At 45.6% G+C, this 21,073-nt stretch overlaps 1 protein-coding gene across 3 annotated transcripts in view; it reads right to left on the bottom strand.

Moving 5' to 3' along the window:
- Positions 1–21,073, bottom strand: part of TNS2 (tensin 2) — a 126,872-nt gene that overhangs the window by 82,931 nt on the left and 22,868 nt on the right. For 2 of the 3 annotated variants that reach the window (XM_080989641.1, XM_080989639.1), the window contains exon 1: positions 7,152–7,335. The exons of the other annotated variant lie outside the window; for it this stretch is intronic. Coding sequence is in view for 1 of the 2 variants with exons in the window: in XM_080989639.1 (XP_080845765.1) it covers positions 7,152–7,190 (39 nt within the window). In the remaining variant the exon portion in view is untranslated. Of the gene's footprint in view, positions 1–7,151; positions 7,336–21,073 lie in introns of those variants that run through there. 3 annotated transcript variants of the gene reach the window in all.

Here is a 21,073-nt window from a genome sequence, read left to right as displayed (position 1 = left end):
GATTGACATTTGCTCTGATTTTGACATTTGCTCTGATTCAGTGGTAAAACATGAGTTTTCTTTGGGGGGGGGCAGATAAAAACATCATTTGGATCCAGAGCTTAAAGGTGCTGCTCTGTGCCTGGAAAGGGCAGCACAAGATGAGCTCTGTGAGATGAGCTCTCTCTTATTTGATTCCAGCAAAGCTTTTAACTCCGTTGCTGTTTTACGTTACTGTCTGTTACTTTCCCTCTCCTGAGTTCTTTTAATGCTTTTTTAAAAGTCTGGTAAAATGTTATTATTTCATTATTTAAACTGATGGGGATTATTGCTCTTTTTTTTTCTTTTGATCATATCTGCTGCACACGGTGAACTGTTTGAGCATCTCTGCTGCTGGAGTGGAAAGTGGGATAGAAATTTCCGTTAAAATAAATGTGCTCATTGTCCTTCAGAAGTGTCTCTCCTCCTTGGACAATTCACGTGCTGAATGGGCTGAAAGAGTTCTTGTCTTACATTGAAAGGCTTTGCATTGTACAAATGCTGCCTTTTCCTCCTGCGGTGACTTGACAGCTATAGCAATGTTGAGGCACTTTAAAAAAGTTTTTTTAAAATACTCACAATAAATACTTTTAAAATGAGTTGCTTTTCTACCACTTGACCTCTAGTGGGACCCACAGCAGCCTTTGATCTTTGCTTCTGCTACTCTGAAAGCTCTTTCTCACTGCCCTTCCAGATGGTGTCCATGAGAGTCAGTGTGGCGTCATGGTCAGAGTGCTGGACTAGGCCTTGGGAGACCCTGGTTCATATCCCTCCTTGGCCATGAAGCCCACTGGGAGACCTTGGAACAGTCACTGCCTCTCAGCCTAATTTCCTCACAGGGTTGTGAGGATAAGATGGGGAGATTTTTGTATGCCACCTTGAGCACCTTAGAGGAAAAGTGGAATATAAATGTATTAATATTAATATTTTTGGGATGGGTTTCAGTTCTGTTGGGAGTGACTGCTTGGAATCACAAAAATGTTAATCTGCTTATGACAGTCATCTCTTTTGATTTTCTTTCCCTTATATTTTTAAGTGTAAGACGCCTGGAGTCCTCCTTAGACTAGTAAGACAAAAGACTAGTAAGTCCAAATCAATGGGATATTGTTTAGGAGTAGGTTGTTTGGGAGGAGGTTGTTGCTGTTTGTGATACTGATTTTTTGTATCTTTATTTTAGATCTTATTGTGATTTATGTGGAAATTGTTTAATTTGGTTGTGTACTTTTAATGTTTTATTTATTGTTTATAATGACTTTTGTTATGTTTGTAATTATGTAATTTTTTCATGTTGTAAGCCACCTTGAGCATGAGTTTTAACTATGGAAAGGTGGCGCACAAATAAAATTATGTATATATATGTATGCATGTATTCCTAGCATCATATACTGACAAAACTCAGGTTGCACAATGAAAGTGGATTTGGAGCTTTTGCGCAATAGACACACACCCCACACTAAAAAACAGAGGACTTTTTGCAATAAGGAAAGTGACAGGAATAATAATAATTTTATTATTTATACCCAGACACTCTGCTTGAATCAATGTTGTATCATCTCCCTCCAAAGGAATTTGAACATATGCTCAGTAAAAAGCCACCATCATCTAACCTCCCCTCCAAACTGTGTGCAAACTAATTGTGGTGAATCTTTAATAAACAGGCCATTTGGAAGCAACCAGTGCCTCTGAACCATGATCACCATATTTTGTATTTTTGTGTTTTTATATTGTAAACCTCCCTGTGACCCTTGGATGAAGGGCAGTATATGAAATTTAATTTTAAAAATAATAAATACTGCAAGGATGGAAAGCCTGACTACAACTCCCATCATCCCTGATCATTGGCTATGTCCGCTGGGGCTGAAGGGAGTTGGAGTCCAGCAATATCTGGAAGAGCCACAGGTTCCCCCAACCCTACCATATGGCAACAACACAATCTTGCACTCCATCTTTAAATGTGACAGGGCTGCAGGAGACAAGGCAGCTGCAGATTCATCTAAGATTCTTCTACCTGCCTCCTTGTTACTGCAGGACAGAATTATTTTATTATTTTTAAAAAACCAACACAAACCCTTATAGATTGCAGCTGATGGGCAGCACCTGATAAACACGTTTCTGATTAGAAACGCGTGCGGGGAGGGGGTTTGATCCTGGGCAGGCTTTCCATCAGTCAAAGCATGATAACATTTTATTTACCCCTTCCCACTACTAACCAATACTAAATTATACAAAAAATAAGCAAAATATATGCAGATCTGCACAAGCCATTCAGGCTGCACCACCCAGCTTTTCTTGCTGCAGAACTTATGTTACCTTGAGGCAGATTTCATATACAGTGGTACCTCGGGTTAAGTACTTAATTCGTTCTGGAGGTCCGTTCTTAACCTGAAACTGTTCTTAACCTGAAGCACCACTATAGCTAATGGGGCCTCCTGCTGCCACTGCGCCGCCGCTGCACGATTTCTGTTCTCAACCTGAAGCAAAGTTCTTAACCCGAGGTACTATTTCTGGGTTAGCGGAGTCTGTAACCTGAAGCGCATGTAACCTGAAGCGTCTGTAACCCGAGGTACCACTGTACATACATTTATATAGCAACACAAATTATACACACTGTCGTGGGCAGACATCAAGTCTTGTTGGATCAGCCCTATTTTTAATAGAACCTCAATCTCTACTAATGAGAGCCCGGTACAAATGACATTACAGTTAGAACTGAAAAACAGGGTGGCCTCTGAGCATAGTCTGAGTCTAGAGATTTGTCTTCAGCACCAAAACTGAACCAAGCAGCTCACTATCCCATTGCAGAAAAGTCTGCTACAAGTTAGTTGTCTTCATTTCAGCAGCATAAATTAGGTGGGGAAAACGTCATTTCGTTGCTACGACTGTGAAGCAACTGGGAGTCAAAACCTCTTGCTGATCTACTACAAATCACCCAGAGATCTATCAGTAGATCTCTATCAGATCCCAACTGGCCTTCTGCCTGCCCTGATATACACAACCACCGCTTACAACTTTTGCCCAACCATTAATGCCAGGATCCGCTTGAGTCTACTCACCATCTCCCTGCTGCCCTCAAATGAAAGTGTTATTAGCCACCCACTATAAAAGGGTTGTAAAGCATTCCTCCCATTTTTAAGGAGTGTTTTAGGGATTACTCAGAGCTAATAAAAAGCACATCTAATTATTTGACAGCTGGGGAGGGCAAACCGACCAGGTGAGCAGGCCAAAAGCAGTGAGCAAGAGACTCAGTTGCTACTCTTAGCTTGGCCTTGCCAGGTCAGAGAGATGGGGATGAGTCAACCAGGCCTGTGAGCGGCAGCTGTGGAGGCAAGGTTGTTACGAGCCAAAGCGCCACTGAGGCGAGAAAGCAAGCAGTGGGTCCACTTGGCCTGGCTGGCTGCCTCTTCTGCCACACAGGCTGATCGGTGGATTTGGTTATGCTGAAAATGCACACACATTTAAGTTCAGCGTGATTAAGTGACAGAAGCCAGCAGCTGGCACTGTCTGTATGTGTCTCTCTCTGTGAGAGAGATCAGTAGCAAAATACCCACCATTGCAATGTGGTGAAGAGACAGGACCTTTTTGGGGGTGAAATGTACTATACACTCATACCCTCCAACATGTTGCGTCTTAAAACCGGAACGTGCGTCTTCTCATCTGTGCTCCAAATACACACTTTTTGGGGTCATGCCTCACAGCACCCAAAAACACGTGTTTGGGGTGCCGCACAAGATCACAGCCCCCCAAAAGCGCTTATCACAATTGCATGATATCACAGTGCCCAAAATGGCTGCCATGCTCTCGCAGGGGGAAATGAGATGTCCCAGTTTTTCAAGGATGTTTGCAGGGTATGTATACTCAAGACACATAAGAGCGTAGGAAGAGTCCTCCTGGATTAGGGCAAAGGCCCATCTAGTCCAGTATCCTGTTCTCACAGAGGCCAACCAGCAGGAAACCCACACGCCACAGTCCTCTCCCCTCATGCAGCTCCCAGCAACTGGTATTCAGAGGCCTACAGGCTCTGACAGTGGAAGTAGAGCATGCTAGCACGGCTAGTAGCCACTGATAGCCTTTTCTTCCATGGATTTGTCTAATCCTCTTTTAAAGCCATTCAAGTTGGTGCAATCAGCACTTCTTTCGGGGAGAAAGTTCCATAGTTTAAGTACAAGGTGCGTGAAAAAGTGCTTAATTTTGTCTGCCCTGAATCTTCCAACCTTTCAGCTTCATTGATGTCCACGAGTTCTAGAAATACAAGGGGGGGGGGGACCTTTTATATCCACATCTCCCCACCATGCATAATTGTATACACCTCCACTGAACAGCACCCCTTGCGAGGGTCCCGTGCCATGAGATCCAGGCTTCCCACTGTCAGGGGTGGATGGCAGGGTTTGCTCTCATGGTGATACTATCGTGCAAGCACATCAAAGAGAGCATGGCAGCCAATCATTTATATGTCAGAAAGTGATGGTGTGTACTTGGGGCAATGTATTGCAAGTCCATCCGCTACCTCCAGCCTGGAGTGGCCTAGCTTCTGCAGACAGGATATTGTGATAACAGAGGAACAAATTCATTCATAACAAAGCAGGGGACAAAACTACAACTATGTGAGGATCAAGCCTAGTAGAGGCTAATTCACAACAAATGCTTAAGCACACAATTTCTCCCCCAAAAGTTTGGGACTATAGTTTCCCCCTTTCACTACTACAATTCCCAGCACCCTACAGTCCCCAGAATTCTTTGGGGGATGTGCTTCAAACGCATGATGTGGATCTGCCTAGACTACCTACTTAGCGTGGCTCCGTCACCCGTATGAGTTTTGTTTCTTGGTCATGTTGGAGTGCCAGAGAATCTTGGGAACCACCTTTTTAAAAATTCTTGGTAGAGAGATACAAAAACAGCAACATGGTGCCACTCTTACACAAACAGGGCTGCTAAATAGTGATATCATTTAAAAAATAATAATACCGTTTTAAACAAAAGTGAAACTAGACCAGCTTGGGTTTCATCATATCTGCTGAGGCAAGAAGGAAATGATATGGCTTCATAGGGGGACTGAACAGTGAAAGCTGTTCCCTTCCAATCATACAAGCCAAGACTGGTGGCTGCTCCTCAGGACTTTGTAAACTGTCTTTCCTAATGAAGCAGGAGGCAACAACTCAATAAATATGCACCGTTATTTGATCAGTAGGATTAATTTATTGTGATGCAAGACTCACATTCTTGTTGGCGTCTTAAGCAATGCCGTCTCCTGGATGGTTCAGATCAGTATTGAGCAAAGATTGAAGTTACAAGCAACCCCTCGCAATTCTGGCCATATACATTGGTACCTCGGGTTAAGAACTTAATTCATTCCAGAGGTCCGTTCTTAACCTGAAGCACCACTTTAGCTAATGGGGCCTCCTGCTGCCGCCGCATGATTTCTGTTCTCATCCTGGGGCAAAGTTCTTAACCTGAGGTACTACTTCCGGGTTAGTGGAGTCTGTAACCCAAGGTGTTTGTAACCTGAGGTACCACTGTACAGGGCAAGAATACATGGCTGATATAGGGAGCTCCTCCCTGCCAAGAATCCAGGAATTGTAGTCTGTGACTGGTGCAGTTCCCATGATGCTTTGTGGGGGGGCATGTGCTTTAAATGTATAGCATGTGCACAGCCACTGGCGCCCTACCCAAGGCCATGTTCAGTTGGCAGCCCTCTTAAAGTCTCAAAATTGCACTGGATGTTGGATCCTCCCTTAGCGGCAGCTAATCTGGTACAATATTTTGGAAACTGTGAAATCCCCTATCATGGGGAGACACACAAACATAGCCCAGCTTAGTCATTTGCCAAATACTGATGGTCACAAATTATTTCACACTTTGTACCCCTTTATCATCTTACAGTTTTTTAAAGGGGGGTGGGGAACCTTTATCAGCCCCATTTCCACATGGGCGGCCTTGGCTTAGGGAAGTACATGCCTGTGGTGGGAGGGGCCAGAGGAGAAAGTGGGCTGAGCAATGGATGTGACTACAGTGGTACCTCGGGTTACAGATGCTTCAGGTTACAGACACTTCAGGTTACAGACTCCACTAACCCAGAAATAGTACCTTGGGTTAAGAACTTTGCTTCAGGGTGAGAACAGAAATCGCGTGGCGGCAGCAGCAGCAGCAGCAGCAGCAGGAGGAGGAGGCCCCATTAGCTAAAGTGGTACCTCAGGTTAAGAACAGTTTCAGGTGAAGAACGGACCCCTGGAACGAATTAAGTTCTTAACCTGAGGTACCACTGTACCTTCCAGCCACACGAAAGTCAGAGGTTTCCGAGTACACACCCCTCTCCATCCAGGCAAGCAGAGTTTGTGGACGCTTCCCAGTCAAAAAGCACTCCATAAGCGTGCAGAATAGGCTTGGGGAGGGGAGCTGCCTGGGAGAGGAACCCAGGGAAAGAGCCTGTGGCCCAGAGGGCTAGACAGAAAAGCTCAGAGGGCTGCCTTCCCTGCCAAGGCTGAGCTCCACCCACTCCCATTTTACTCATAGGTGCATCCCAGGTTGTTAGCCATGGACAGCTAGCAAGTGAAACTTCCATGTTCTGAACATCAGACATTGGGGGCAAAAACAACATGGGTGGCGGGGGTGGGGGAGAGACTGTTGCCTTCCTGGCCTGCTCATGTGCTTCCTGGCTGGCCACTGTTAGAAACAGGATTCTGGATTAAGCAGATTCGTGGTTTGATCCAGCAAGGCTGCTTTTACATACTCACATTTAAAGCACTGGCTTCTGCATGGGCTTTTTTGTAAAGTGAAATGAGCTGCTAGCCCCCTGCAGACCCATATAAGGTAGATAAAGCATATTTTGTTTGTAAAATATTACAAGCCATCCTTCAAAAGCCACATCTCCAAGCTGTCTAGTGAAGTCAGAAGCAACCCATCAAAAGGCCAGCATCCCATCAAAGCTCCCCTCTTCCCCTTTCCTGTGGCTGCCTTTGAAGCCTATTTGGTCCATCCAGGCCCCCACTCTCGGAGCAATCCTGTTTCTCCGCCACAGCCTTAAAAAATTGGGAGAAAATTGTGTTTCCAGCCATTGGAGCCCATTTGCAAGAAGCTGCTCCCCCTGACTCGGTGTCACAAGCAGTAAGGGAAGGGAAAGGGAAAAGTTTCCAGCTTACCTTCATGGATTCTGATGGTGTCTGATTTGGGGCTGGCATCTCAATGCGCTGCAAAACTGGTGGCAGCCCCTGAGCTGGCCTCCATCTAAAACCCCTCTGCCCGATTCTTACTGAGAGACCAGAGAGCTGCAAACTTCCTTGCAGTAAAGAAACCTGAGTGTCTCTGGAGCCTGAGCAGAAACACACCCTCCCTTTTCTCTCTTCCCTCCCTTCCTTCCTTTCTCCCTCCCTCTCTCTCTGAGATTTTCCCCAGCCCCTTTTCCCTACCCTCCTAATGCAGGGAGTGATGACCACCCCCAAACTGCGTTTCCTGCTGAAAGTATGAAATCTCGTCGAAAGGGAGGGGAGAGAGGAAGAAAGAGTGGGAAATCAGCTCTGCGAGTCAACAGCTGCTGCAGAAAGCAGGGAGAGTTGATAGCCCTGGGTCAGTCAGTGTAGCAACGGCCCATATAACGCACAGATGAACCATGCCGATTCCGTTAACCAAGCAGAAGGGTCTGGGGGTGGAGGGGGGCTGACCATGTCTGGAAATCACTCTTCTCTAACTGCTTCATCCCGGATGGGTGGGTCTGACTGGGCTTGTTCAGTGTAGAAGGTAAAGGCACTTCATACATTCTGCAAAGCACTCTGCATTTTTATTACTTTGCTTGCTCATTTCAAGGCTGAACCCTGATTATTATTTTTTGAGTGGCTTTGGTAGGATCTAAGCTCCCAGTCAATTTAACCCACGTGGGGGCCAGGTTGGGGAGATTGCCTACATGGTTATAATTTAGGACAGGCCTGCTAGCTTCTGAAGCAGGGTGGGCGCAAAACACTTTCAGATTGGTGGCAGAATAAACTGGTATATTAGAGGCAATTCATGGGCTGCTGGATGGACATCCTAGATTTTGGCTAAAATCTGCTGTGACCTGGGAGTCAACTCTGTTGACCATAGCAGGACTTACTTAGGAACAGACTTGTTCTCCAGCAAACAAGGACTTTCCAAACTCACTGCTGGACCAGATGACCTTTGTAGTCCCTCCCAACTCCTACAGTCCTATGATTCTATAATTTTATGATTCTCTACAGCAGTGTTTTCTATGCAATGCTTCCTCCATATGCCCCCAACACTCGAGTACAAGGGCTGTACACTCCATTCAGCATCCTGAGAAACTCCCTCTGTCCCACACCCATTCACTTTTTAAAAATAAAAGTAAGATTGTGGCCCTTACAGCTGCAAAAAAGGGGGACTTCAAAAGTATATAAGCAACACCCACTGAAATTTCAGAAGCTAGGGAGCTGGGGAAGAGAGATAAATTTCTGTTGGTCAGAGGCAAAGCTTCAGTGATCCCCGATGAGCAAAAGCTGAAGAGGTTGTCTGAAACTATCAAATGGATGCTAGTCTGTCAAATCTATACAGGTTGAACAATTTGGTTTTCTGGTTCAGTTTGATAACATTAGTGCAAAAGGTTCAGTTTTCAGTACAGAGGGCATACCAACCCCTTGCTACAATAAAAATTGCCTGCTTTTGAATTAGACCATGTCATGTCTGGCACTTTTACCAGCTGCATGAGCTATAGCAATTAAGAAGTGATAATACTGTTCTTCGTGCTTTGAAACAGGAGGGCTGAGCCCATGGCCCTCTAGATGTTGTTGGACTACAACTCCCATCAGCCTTAACTAGGACACATACTGGCCTGGGTGGATGGGAGATGTAGTTCAGCAATATCTGAGGGCCAGAGGTTCCCCCACTCTGCTTTAAAACTTTTACTCTGCCAATGAGGCCAACCTTATTAATTTTGGGCATCAAGGAGCTCTCAAAGGTAAGAGAAGAGCCCATATACTCTCTACCGCCTCCCCTCCCCAAGGCTCTGGTGACCCTTTGGCATGAAGCGGAATGAAAAGGTGATAGGCAGCATGCTCACATGTCTGAATGGTGACAGGTTGAGGCTTCAGATGGGGAACATAAGAAGCTGCCTGTTATTGAATCAGACCAGCCTGGTGTATCTAACGCAATACGGTACACAGAGAGACCATCTTTGCTGTGAGTCCTGCAAGACCAGCTAAGATTTAGTTGTGGAAATGCTTAATTTTTATTGTTATTGATCCAAGGCTGCCCAATGAGTTGTCAGGGCTAAGCAGCTGTTTAACCCAGGTCTCCCATAAACAAAGCCAAAGGTCACAAATTCAGCTGTTGAGAACGAATGGTCATGCTTCTCATTTTACATTACCTACAATCACAAATTCCTCTCAAAGAACAGTAGCCAAATAAAAGCAAGTAGGACACAAGCAATTGCATATAGAATAGCATCCACTTTCCATGTAGAAGGTCTTGGGTTCAATCCTAGGCCTCTCTAGTTTGGGCTGGGAGAGAAACCCTGTTGGAAATCTGGGAGAGCTTCTGCCAGTCCGTGTAGACAATACTGGGCTGGATGGACCAATGGCCAGACACAGTATAATACAGCTTTCTAGGTACCGTTTAAAAAAACAAAAAATCCAACAGCATCCAGAGAAGTGTGGCACATCCGTGGAGTATTTTAATGGACCCCACCAGGGTTGCCATAGTCTATGTTTGGGGACTTTGGGGCTGACATAAGGAAAATTTCTCCTGCTGCACAATGAGTAATTGCACACTGAACAGCTTCCCTTGTGCTAAAATGGAGCCTCCCAGGGCAACTTAAAAGCAGCCTCCCTGTGGTATTCTGTAGCCTGCAAACCGGCCCTGAGCAATGCTCTTGGTGTTTTTTTAAAAGTAGCAGAAGTCCTGGTTGGGCCCATTAAAATATCACAAAACTGAAAGGTTTTACAGCATACGGTAAGGCCTCCCCCAAATAATCACTGGTGCACAGCCACAGCAGCTTTTAATCAGATCCTGGATTTTGCTAACTTCTAAAACACCCCCCTCCAAAGAATCCTGGGAACTGAAGTTTATTAAGGATGATGGGAACTGTAGCACTATGAGGGGCGATCTACAGCTCCCAGGAGTCTTGGTGTGGGTATGTAGGTGCTTTGAATGCACTTTAAATATTTGGTGTGTACACAGCCCGGTGTCTAACAGGTCTCTCTCTCTCTCTCCTCTCTCTCTCCTGTCTGCTCCATTTGTATTTGTGAATGAACAAATCCATCTCCTATCTACCTGCATTGAATTCTCTGCAGCCTCGACAGATGTGGACCCTTCAGTACTGCACTGCCAGTGCAACATGCCTAGTGCTTAGTATGACTCCCAAGTGGCCTTCCAATCCTCAGCCTGGCCTCTTGTCCTCAGGCAAAGGAAGTGCTGATAGCACTCGGGAGACCCACACCCTTTCCTCCCCTGGGCTCCGGCCCTTGGCAGAGTCCTCCCCTCCTTTCCTGAATCCTTAGTCCAGAACCAGCTGAACCAGGAAGCTGAAGGCCTGAGCCCTGTCAGGAAGGAGAAGACAAAGTCACAGCTCTTGTTCATGATGGCTGGGAGTTTGTTAAGAGGGAGATAGTAAAAGCACAACTTCAGGCAATACCAATGAGACGGAAGCATGGAAGGTGCCTAAAGAAGCCAGGGTGGCTATCTAAAGAACTTTTAACTGAGTTAAGATTAAAAAAGGATGTGTACAAAAAATGGAAAAGGGGGGAAACCACCAAAGAGGAATTCAAACAAATAGCCAGCACATGTAGACACAAAGTCAGAAAAGCTAAAGCACAGAATGAACTCAGGCTTGCTAGAGAGGTTAAAAGCAACAAAAAAGGCTTTTATGGGTATGTTCGTAGCAAAAGGAAGAACAAAGAAACAGTGGGGTCACTCAGAGGAGAAGATGGTGAAATGCAAACAGGGGACACAGAAAGGGCTGAACTCCTCAATGCCTTCTTTGCCTCAGTCTTCTCTGATAAAGAAAACAATGCCCGACCTGAAGAATTTGAAGCAAATGATTCAGCAGAGGAAATACAGCCCAGAATAACTAAGGAGATACTACAAGAATACTTGGCTAGTCTAGATGTATTCAAGTCTCCAGGGCCAGATGAACTGCATCCAAGAGTATTAAAAGAACGACAGATGTGATCTCAGAACCACTGGCAGTCATCTTTGAGAATTCCTGGAGAACAGGCGAAGTCCCGGCAGACTGGAGGAGGGCAAATGTTGTCCCTATTTTCAAAAAGGGGAAAAGAGAGGACCCAAATAATTACCGCCCAGTCAGTCTGACATGAATACCAGGGAAGATTCTGGAGCAGATCATTAAGCAAACAGTCTGTGAGCACCTAGAAAGGAATGCTGTGATCACCAATAGTCAGCATGGATTTCTGAAAAATAAGTCATGTCAGACTAACCTGATCTCGTTTTTTGACAGAATTACAACCCTGGTAGATGAAGGGAACGCAGTGGATGTAACCTACCTTGATTTCAGCAAGGCATTTGACAAGGTGCCCCATGATATTCTTGTAAATAAGCTGGTAAAATGCGGTCTTGACTATGCTACCACTCAGTGGATTTGTAACTGGCTGACTGACCGAACCCAAAGGGTGCTCATCAATGGTTCCTCTTCATCCTGGAGAAGAGTGACTAGTGGGGTGCCACAGGGTTCTGTCTTGGGCCCGGTCTTATTCAACATCTTTATCAGTGACTTGGATGATGGACTCAATGGCATCCTGATCAAATTTGCAGATGACACCAAACTGGGAGGGGTGGCTAACACCCCAGAGGACAGGATCACACTTCAAAACGACCTTGACAGATTAGAGAACTGGGCCAAAACAAACAAGATGAATTTTAACAGGGAGAAATGTAAAGTATTGCACTTGGGCAAAAAAAATGAGAGGCACAAATACAAGATGGGTGACACCTGGCTTGAGAGCAGTACATGTGAAAAGGATCTAGGAGTCTTGGTTGACCACAAACTTGACATGAGCCAACAGTGTGACGTGGCAGCTAAAAAAGCCAATGCAATTCTGGGCTGCATCAATAGGAGTATAGCATCTAGATCAAGGGAAGTAATAGTGCCACTGTATTCTGCTCTGGTCAGACCTCACCTGGAGTACTGTGTCCAGTTCTGGGCACCACAGTTCAAGAAGGACACTGACAAACTGGAACGTGTCCAGAGGAGGGCAACCAAAATGGTCAAAGGCCTGGAAACGATGCCTTATGAGGAACGGCTAAGGGAGCTGGGCATGTTTAGCCTGGAGAAGAGGAGGTTAAGGGGTGATATGATAGCCATGTTCAAATATATAAAAGGATGTCACATAGAGGAGGGAGAAAGGTTGTTTCCTGCTGCTCCCGAGAAGCGGACACGGAGCAATGGATCCAAACTACAAGAAAGAAGATTCCACCTAAACATTAGGAAGAACTTCCTGACAGTAAGAGCTGTTCGACAGTGGAATTTGCTGCCAAGGAGTGTGGTGGAGTCTCCTTCTTTGGAGGTCTTTAAGCAGAGGCTTGACAACCATATGTCAGGAGTGCTCTGATGGTGTTTCCTGCTTGGCAGGGGGTTGGACTCGATGGCCCTTGTGGTCTCTTCCAACTCTATGATTCTATGATCTGTTCCCAACTGCAGGGCTCAAGAGAAAGCTGCCTCTGGCCTTGCTCATCTTGCTGATTTTCTATGCTCATATACTGCGTTCTTATAGCAACCAGCATGCCAGCTCAATTATTTTTCCTTTGATTTTAAAGGGACATCAGGGCTTCATTTGGACCAGGGAATGGTTCTAGGGACTGCTTTCAGTTTCAGCATCATGGCTCAATATGAATGGATGGAAGTGTTTCTGAGGGGGGAGAGTGCTCTTGCGCTCAGCTGCTGCTTATGGGTTTCCCACTGGGGCACCTGCTGGGCCGCTGTGAGAACCGGACTGGATGCTGGACTAGATGGGCCACTGGCCGGATCCAGCAGAGCTTTTCTTAGGAGTGGGTGCAGAGTGCTTTCTTTTCAACATCAGTCACTGGGAGTATCCATTCACATTGGGGCTCCCAGATAGACTGGAGTACAGTGGTGCCCCGCAAGACGAATGCCTCACAAGACGAAAAACCCGCTAGACGAAAGGGTTTTCCGTTTTTCGTTGTGCTTCGCAGGACGAATTTCCCTATGGGCTTGCTTCGCAAGACAAAAATGTCTTGCGAGTCTTGAGATTTTTTTCGCTCCCCCCCTTTTTCTAAGCCGCTAAGCCGCTAATAGCCTTTTAGCCGCTAAGCCGCTAAGCCTTTAATAGCCACTAAACCGCTAATAGGGTTGCTTCGCAAGACGAAAAAACCGCTAGACGAAGAGACTCGCGGAACGGATTAATTTCGTCTTGCGAGGCACCACTGTACTGAGTTTTTCCTCCCTTCTTCCTATACCTGTAGTATTGCCACCGGATAGAAAGAACAAGCCCGCCTGCTCTGGTGCCTCTAACAGCATCCTGATCTGCAGACATTAGACAAGGAGGCTTTTCATAGCACAAAGGTAAACAAAGATGTTATGCTGCTGTTTCTTTTGTTTAGAAACAAAATCCGGCTCATTTTAGCGGTGTGATGTTGGCTTTCTAATCTGCTTTCAAATCACTTGGAGGGGATTAGTTATTATATAAATATAGTGGGGGTTTCTTTAAACTACCTTCTGCTGATAAAGAAATAGGAGCAAGAAATAGGAGGGTTTGTTTAGCATAGTTACAGGACTTCTCTCACACATACTGTGAGTTATGAACTGGGTTAAAAACTTCCCCTATGTTTAACAAGGTCTTCAAAAAGAAATTGAAATTGTGTGTCAAGGAAAGACAATTACTGAAGCCTGCAGAATTTTGTGGCACATTTGCAGGCACTTGATTTCTTTGAATAATCAGTCATGCAGAGGTGCAGTGAGCTGCACATGGCCCTTAACCCTTACCCTGACCACTGAAAATGTTAATAATCTTCTCCTACTACTGCTCTGCCTTCAGGTTTCACTACACATTTATGACAAATTCAACAAGAACCAGAAACTTTTTTCATTTAAAATCAAACTAGATTCCCAAGATGCTGAATTTTGTTCCCAGTGCCAATTTCTGGTGTGGATATTCTACAATTCCATTATGATGCATGAAAAAGCCCAGATCATGTGTCCATACCAGTGATGGCGAACCTATGGCGCGCGTGCCAGAGAGGGCACTCAGAGTCCTCTCTGTGGGCATGCGCACCATTGCCCCAGCAGGGGGTGGGGGAGGAGGAGGAGGAGAGGAGGGATCTCGTGCAGGGCCAGGCGGGCAAGCGAGGGGCTGAGCAGGCATGACTTTTGATGCACCAGGGCCTCCCACCAGTCTGTTTTTCCTACTTGGGAGTAAGCCACGTTGAGTTCAGCAGGGCTTAACTCCCAGGTCAGTAAGCATATAAAGACGCCAACCTAAGACTGGGCTGCTGGGTTTGCATGTTTGCTGGGCTTCCCACGGAAGCCAGCAGAGAAATTCATTCTGTGGAGGCTGCGATCAAATGGCATAATAATAATAATAATAATAATAATAATAATAATAATACCCCATCCATCTGGCTGGGTTTATTTATTTATATTTATTTGTATGTGCTCATGCAGACAATCATTACTATCTCATATTAAAATTTGGAAGAGGGCGGCTCTTAGTTCAGCCCTCCGTTGTACACTAGTGGCCAAAATTATGGAACCTTCTGGAAAAAATGTATTTCCGAGATTTGATGGCCCATAACACCACTTTGTTTGGGAGTAATACCAGTGCTTTTTTCTGTGGGGACACAGGGGCACGCATACCCCTAAATATTTTGTGAATTTAATGGCAGAAGAAATTCACTATATTTATTTTTCCCAATTTGAACTGTATTTATTTTCCCCCAGTGGTGATTTTCTCGAGTCAAAACGAGAGTACCCCTAAACATTTTTTTAAGGAAAAAAAGCACTGAAATTATATATCAATGGAAAGATAATTTAATGAAGAATGTAATGCAATAACTTTTATGAAGGGTTATTTATTGCAACAGCAGTCCTAAAGAAGAAACGTGAAACACATAGAAAAAATGAGATATACAGGTTAAATTGCCATGTTGGCACTTTGCGATAAATAAGTGGATTTTGGGTTGCAGTTTGGGCACTCAGTCTCTAAAAGGCTCGCCATCACTGGTCTATTCCATGATGGTAATACAATAAATTCCATGTTTTTGTTACATTCTCCTAGGTGAAGAGTACAGTACTCTCTTCATTTGCTTATAACAGAAAGAATACTGCCCCTTCTTCACAAACTCCCCTCTCAAATATCAATGTATATTGAGTCTATTCATCTCAATTAACTTCTAGTGTTGAACATGGCCAAAGGGGGAGACAGGGAATCCTCTCACAGCTGCTGTGGAGAGATCATGAATGCCTTTGTGGAAATCAGAGCGCGCCACCTTCTGGCCAGGTACCAAACTGCACTGAGAATAAATGACGCTGGAAGAGAACGCTTTTTCCGTGCTAGCTGTCTTCTCTGGAATGCCTATCATTTCTCCAACTCAGTTATTATCCAGATGACAGTACTATCAGACTGCTGCATTGCACAGTATTTGCCACCCAGCTTTGTCGCCATTTCTGCAATGATGAACACAATAGCTTTGGAGTGGAAATGCATTACTGGTTCAGGCAGTGGGGGTGGCCGCGGGGGTGATGGAAGATCACTGGTAGTAGGTGGTGTCTGGGGTTGCACCCTTCCTTAAAGCTGGAGTCTGCTTCTTTAAAAAATACGATGTGGTGATATCATGCTGGTTTTGCACTAAAACATGGGAGCACAAATGTATAGACAGCTCCCCCACTTTCTACTCTCCAGTCTTGGGCATTGAGAATAGAAAGTCTTACAACATCATCATCAGTGTAATGTATTGTTACAAAGGCTACACACCACCCCCAGTATCTACCAAACAGTAGCTATGTGCAGGTTCCCACATCCAGAATGAAGTTTGATTGGCCCTAAACTCAGCTTGTAGTGCACAAGCAGCAAATGACAGTACATTGGCAAACAGGAATAAAAACCACAACACCACACACAGCCGCCACCAACCACAAGAGGCCCTGTAAGGAACTGCCAAAAACTGTTACAAACATTCACAGATTTAAGCCGCTAACCAGTCCCTGCAAAATCATCAGCCTCTCAGTCTTGACCTGCCAGCCTTCCCCATTTGGCCCATGAGACCATCTGGGCAAGCTACGCCCAACCACCTTACACCTGATGTCATACATGTTAAGGGCAGCGCATGGCCCAAAGGGCAGAGGTTCTCCAGAGCCCCCTTGAGCAACTTCGAAGGCACCCTGCAATCTGTCAGAAGTCCTTCAAGTGCTGCACAAAGCAGGAGCTCAGCACTAAGCAAGATTATGCCCTGCCCCTGTATTGATAGATGTGAAGGGATAGTGATCCTGTTTGTTTAATTTTATTTATCATTTTCCATTTTAAATCAAGCAAAAAATATATTGTTTTACATCAGATTTCAATACTCCATTTTGACCTCCCTCCCCCCTTTCTTATATTGATTTGCCATCAAATTGCTTATATTAGTAATATCTTTACTGCATTTCCTAATTTAAGCCTAATTATTAGTTGTCCCATATATTCAAAATTGGTTTTTATCTCACTGATAGTGATCCTGTTTGGTCTAGGGACCCATGGATCTTTTGCACCTGAACCCACTGCTAAGTGTGCTGGTGCTTTGAAGTCCCAACTTTGGGCAGAGGCTTCCTATCAAAGCCCAGCCCCTTTCCTCCACAGGGCAGGGAGAAGCCAGGAAGAGGGAGGGAGGAGGGAGAAGACGGCACCACGGGGGGGGGGGGGGAATTGCAAAAAAATGGTGCCCAATTTTTTTTTTAAGAAAAGGGCTATCATGCCGATCCAAGCGGCGATTGCAGAACCGTTCACAGGCCGGATCCAGAGGGCAATTGGGCCCGTGGGCCTTAGTTTGCCGACCCCTGATCTGGAGGAACCCTGAGACAGAGGCCGCTTCCCCCAATTCTGTTTCTGTTGCCTCTGTTGGTTGATTTTGGTATTGATATTGTCATTTTTGACTGCATGTGGTTGAAGGCGGTGGAATCAGGTTCACTAGGGCAAATGGGGCACTGCCCCACCAAGCTGAGTCTGCCCTCAAACAGCCCCCACCCACCAGCCCTTTTACTTACAAACAACCAGGGGCGGGCAGGGAGTGGGGGTTGACACTGCCTGTCAGCTTAGCCTCAGTTTCATACTTGTAGAGTTCAGCAGGGAGGTGGATGGGAACAGAGCTAGAATAGATTCAGGTAGGTAGCCGTGTTGGTCTGACGCAACTGAAATAAAAATTTTAAAAATTAAAAATTGTCTAGTAGCACTTTATAGACCAACTAAGTTGCACGAAAGCTTATACCAAAACAAACTTAGTTGGTCTATAAGGTACTACTAGACAATTTTTTATTTTTTTTATAGAGTTAGAATATGTTTGCTGTTAGTGCCAGTGCCTCTGACTCCACCTCCCTTGACCTTCCTGCCTTCCGCCCTGTCATTCACAACACTGGTTGTGGGTCTGCTTGCCAGAAGGAACTTCTATTTTGGGAGAAATGATGAAATGATATCTTCCATTATCTCTTTATCTGCAGCCAGATGCTCCCTTTTATGCTTTGAAAGCTGCTTAGGTGTGTGTGTGGAGGGGGGCAGAATCAATGCATGAGGCTGAAGTGGAAGAGTGCTTAACCCTTCCCCTGTCTGCTCCGCCCCCCTCCAAACTGCACTGCCAATGACTTCCCACCCATGGGCGTAGCCAAAAGAGGCAGCTGCTCCCCTAAGATCAAGTAAATAAATAAAAATACTAAACTGAGTTAGTTAAGCCTGCCCCCCCCCCAACATAAATCCTGGCTGTGCCCATGTTCCCACTGTGCGGTGGGGGAGAGCAACTTGGAGAAGGGAAACTGGAGGAGGGCAGAATTAAGTCTTTCCCTGCACCCACCCTCCCTCCTCTGCCTCCCACTCTCCTCTAACTAATAGCTTCTCATTTAAACGGACCATTGGGTTGCCACCCTGCCCATTTGGGCCTAAGGCAAACCTTCTGCTGGCTGTGGTTATGGAGTGGAAGGGGAAATCTGCCTTCAAGTGCATTCTTAAAGAGAGAGGAGAGCATCAATTCTGTGGGGCCGGCTAGCTATGGGGGCACTTCAAAAGATCAAGAGCCCCAATGTTTTCTGCTTGTTACCCTTCCCAGTTAATCTTTGGTGGTGGCCGAAGAAGATTTTAATCCACATTTGAATTGACTCTTACCCTCAGAGCTCTAAAGTTAATCCTTAAACCACAACCTTTTACTAAATGCACAGAGTCTGGTGATGGGGATGCTGCTAGCTGCTAAAGGGTTAACACAGCTATTTGGGTGAATGGAGAGTTAACCTCTGGCTGTTCCCTTGTGATAGGAGAAGGAGGAGGAAGGGGGGATATTTTGGCAGCTTCCAACTGTCTAGCATAGACATCTCCTAGCCCTGTGTGATTCCAGGACCCCCCAAGCAGACAATGGCTCCTAGGGGCTTGGGGCAGTCACTTATTTCTTTCCCAGGCCTCTTAACGGAAAGGGGAAGGGGGGAAGTAAGTAGGGTGGGAGTGGAAACTGCACCGCAGGAACTATGCACAAGTTCCAGTTGCTGGGGGTTACAGTTGTGGGTTTCCCATGGGTGTCTGGTTGCCCCTGTGACCGCAGGATGCTGGACTTAGAAGCATAGAATTGTAGAGTTGGAAGGGACCATGAGGGTCATGTAGTCCACCCCCTGCAATGCAGCAATCTTTCACCCAATGCCTGACCTGAGATCAAGAGCCTCATACTCTACTGACTGAGCTGTTCCTTTGGTCTGATCTGGTGGGGCTTGTCTTACTGCCCTGTTCCCCCCTGCTCCAGATGACCTCCAACATTCAGCATTCATCCCGATTTGCTTATGCAAAGTGTACATGGTGGTTGGAATCTGCCTGGTCTTCACTGGTTCTGATTTCTTTATAGCAGCACAGTTATATGAAAATCAACATTAGTTCTGCATTCACCCTGATTTGCTTGTGAGGCCTTTAGTCATTTGTTCATCCCGCACTTTGCAAACCAATGGGGAAATGCAATTGTTATAAGAATGTAAGATCTCAAATATATAAATTAAATGTTCATAAATTTACAAGGCAAACACATACATAAGTATATAAACCACGTGTCTGAAATAGTACAGGAGAGCAATCCTGAAGCCATTTTGACTATCTGCGCCCTGTCCCTGCCTGGCTCACAAGCGCCCGCCCCCCCATCAGTGGCAGAAACTGGTGAGTGCAGAGGGAGCCCCTGGTGTTGACAGGCAGGGGCGGGGGCAGGGTGGGCATGGAGGGTGCTCTTCACCCTCCGTGCCCCGCTCCTGCCCTGCACGCTAGCCCCAGCCCAACAGCTGGCGGCCAGGCGCTTGCATGCCAGGTGGGCGCAGGGATGGGAGCACAGAGAGTGAAGAGCACCCTCTGCACTCCCCAAGCCCCTGCCATTGCTGGGGCGCAGAGGTTGCTTTTCACCCTCCGCACCCTGCCCCCACCCAGCATATGGGAACCCGCCTGTAGCTGGCGGGCAGAAGTGGGACGGGTGCTGAGGTCACCCAGCACCCATCAGCTGATGGGTGGGTGCTTGCGTGCACATGGTTAGTGCCCCCCAAGATTCTGCATCTGGGGCCCTGGCCTCCTGCCCCCCCCCGACACCACTGTATCCAGTTTGGAAATGGAAGTTAGGCTGAGGTGTGTACATTTGAGACAGTCATTGCACATGTGCAGCCATCCCCCCCCCCGCCCCCTTCCTGGACTGTACAGCAACATAAGAGTGAGATGTGAAACACAGCCGGGGAAGGAGGGATGAACTTGATGTGTTTCAAGTCACTAATGTGTACATGGCTGGCCTGGAGGGAATGCTTATTCAGGTAGGGAAAATTCCTAGGTAGGAAATGTTGATGAAGAAAGATATATACAAATACAGTGGTACCTCAAGTTACAAACACTTCAGGTTACAAACTCCACTAACCTAGAAGAGTTACCTCGAGCTGAGAACTTTGCCCCAGGATGAGAACGTAAATCATGTGCCGGCGGTGCAGGGCAGCAAGGGGCCCCATTAGTGAAAGCACGCCTCTAGTTCAATGCTATCAACTTTTCTCGTGAGGAATCCTATTCGGAATAAGGGAATTTCCCTTTTAAAAAGGGAAAGGTTGACAGCTATGCTCTAGTTAAGAACAGTTTCAGGTTAAGAATGGACCTCAGGAACGAATTAAGTTTGTAACTAGAGGTACCACTGTACCGCGCCAAAGCAACAAAGTTCTCCCCACTTGCAATAAAATGCAGGATTTAAATTAAACAAGAGCAAAACCAAAGTCTTAGAAAAAAACTTAGATAATGAGGAAAGAAAAAACCTTTTTGAAAGGACAGGCCTTGTTTCGGTGAAAAAAGTTAAATATTTGGGTATGAAATTTGGGTAAAGAATTTGAATCTTTACAAAGATAACTATGAAAAATTATGGAATGAAATTAAGAGAGATCTTGAGGTATGGTCAAATCTAAAACTCTCATTGATGGGCCGAATAACGGTGGTTAAGATGAATGTATTACCGAAGATGTTGTTCTTATTTCAAGTTTTACCAATCATCGATAATGTCAAATGATTTAAAGAATGGCAGAAGGTATTGTCTAAATTTATCTGGCAGGGGAAAAAACCTAGAATTAAATATAAATTACTTACAGATATAAAAGAAAGAGGGGGCTTTTCCCTGCCAGATTTGAAGATATATTTTGAAGCTGCTGCATTCTGCTGGATCAAGGATTGGATTCAATTAGAGAATGATGATGTTTTAGACTTGGAGGGACTGGATAATCGATTTGGATGGCATGCATATCTATGGTATGACAAGGTAAAGGCCCACAGGGGTTTTAAGAATCATGTAATTAGAAAGGCATTATACAATGTATGGACTAGATACAAAGATCTCTTAGTAAGAAAAACACCAAAATGGATTTCACCAATGGAAGCACAGGCCCCAAAAA

The sequence above is a fragment of the Podarcis pityusensis genome (assembly GCF_964106645.2).
Source record: "Podarcis pityusensis genome assembly, chromosome: 2".
In the NCBI taxonomy this organism is placed as follows: domain Eukaryota; kingdom Metazoa; phylum Chordata; class Lepidosauria; order Squamata; family Lacertidae; genus Podarcis; species Podarcis pityusensis.
Note: the sequence above shows the minus strand (reverse complement) of the source record. Positions and strands in the feature narration are given on the sequence as shown.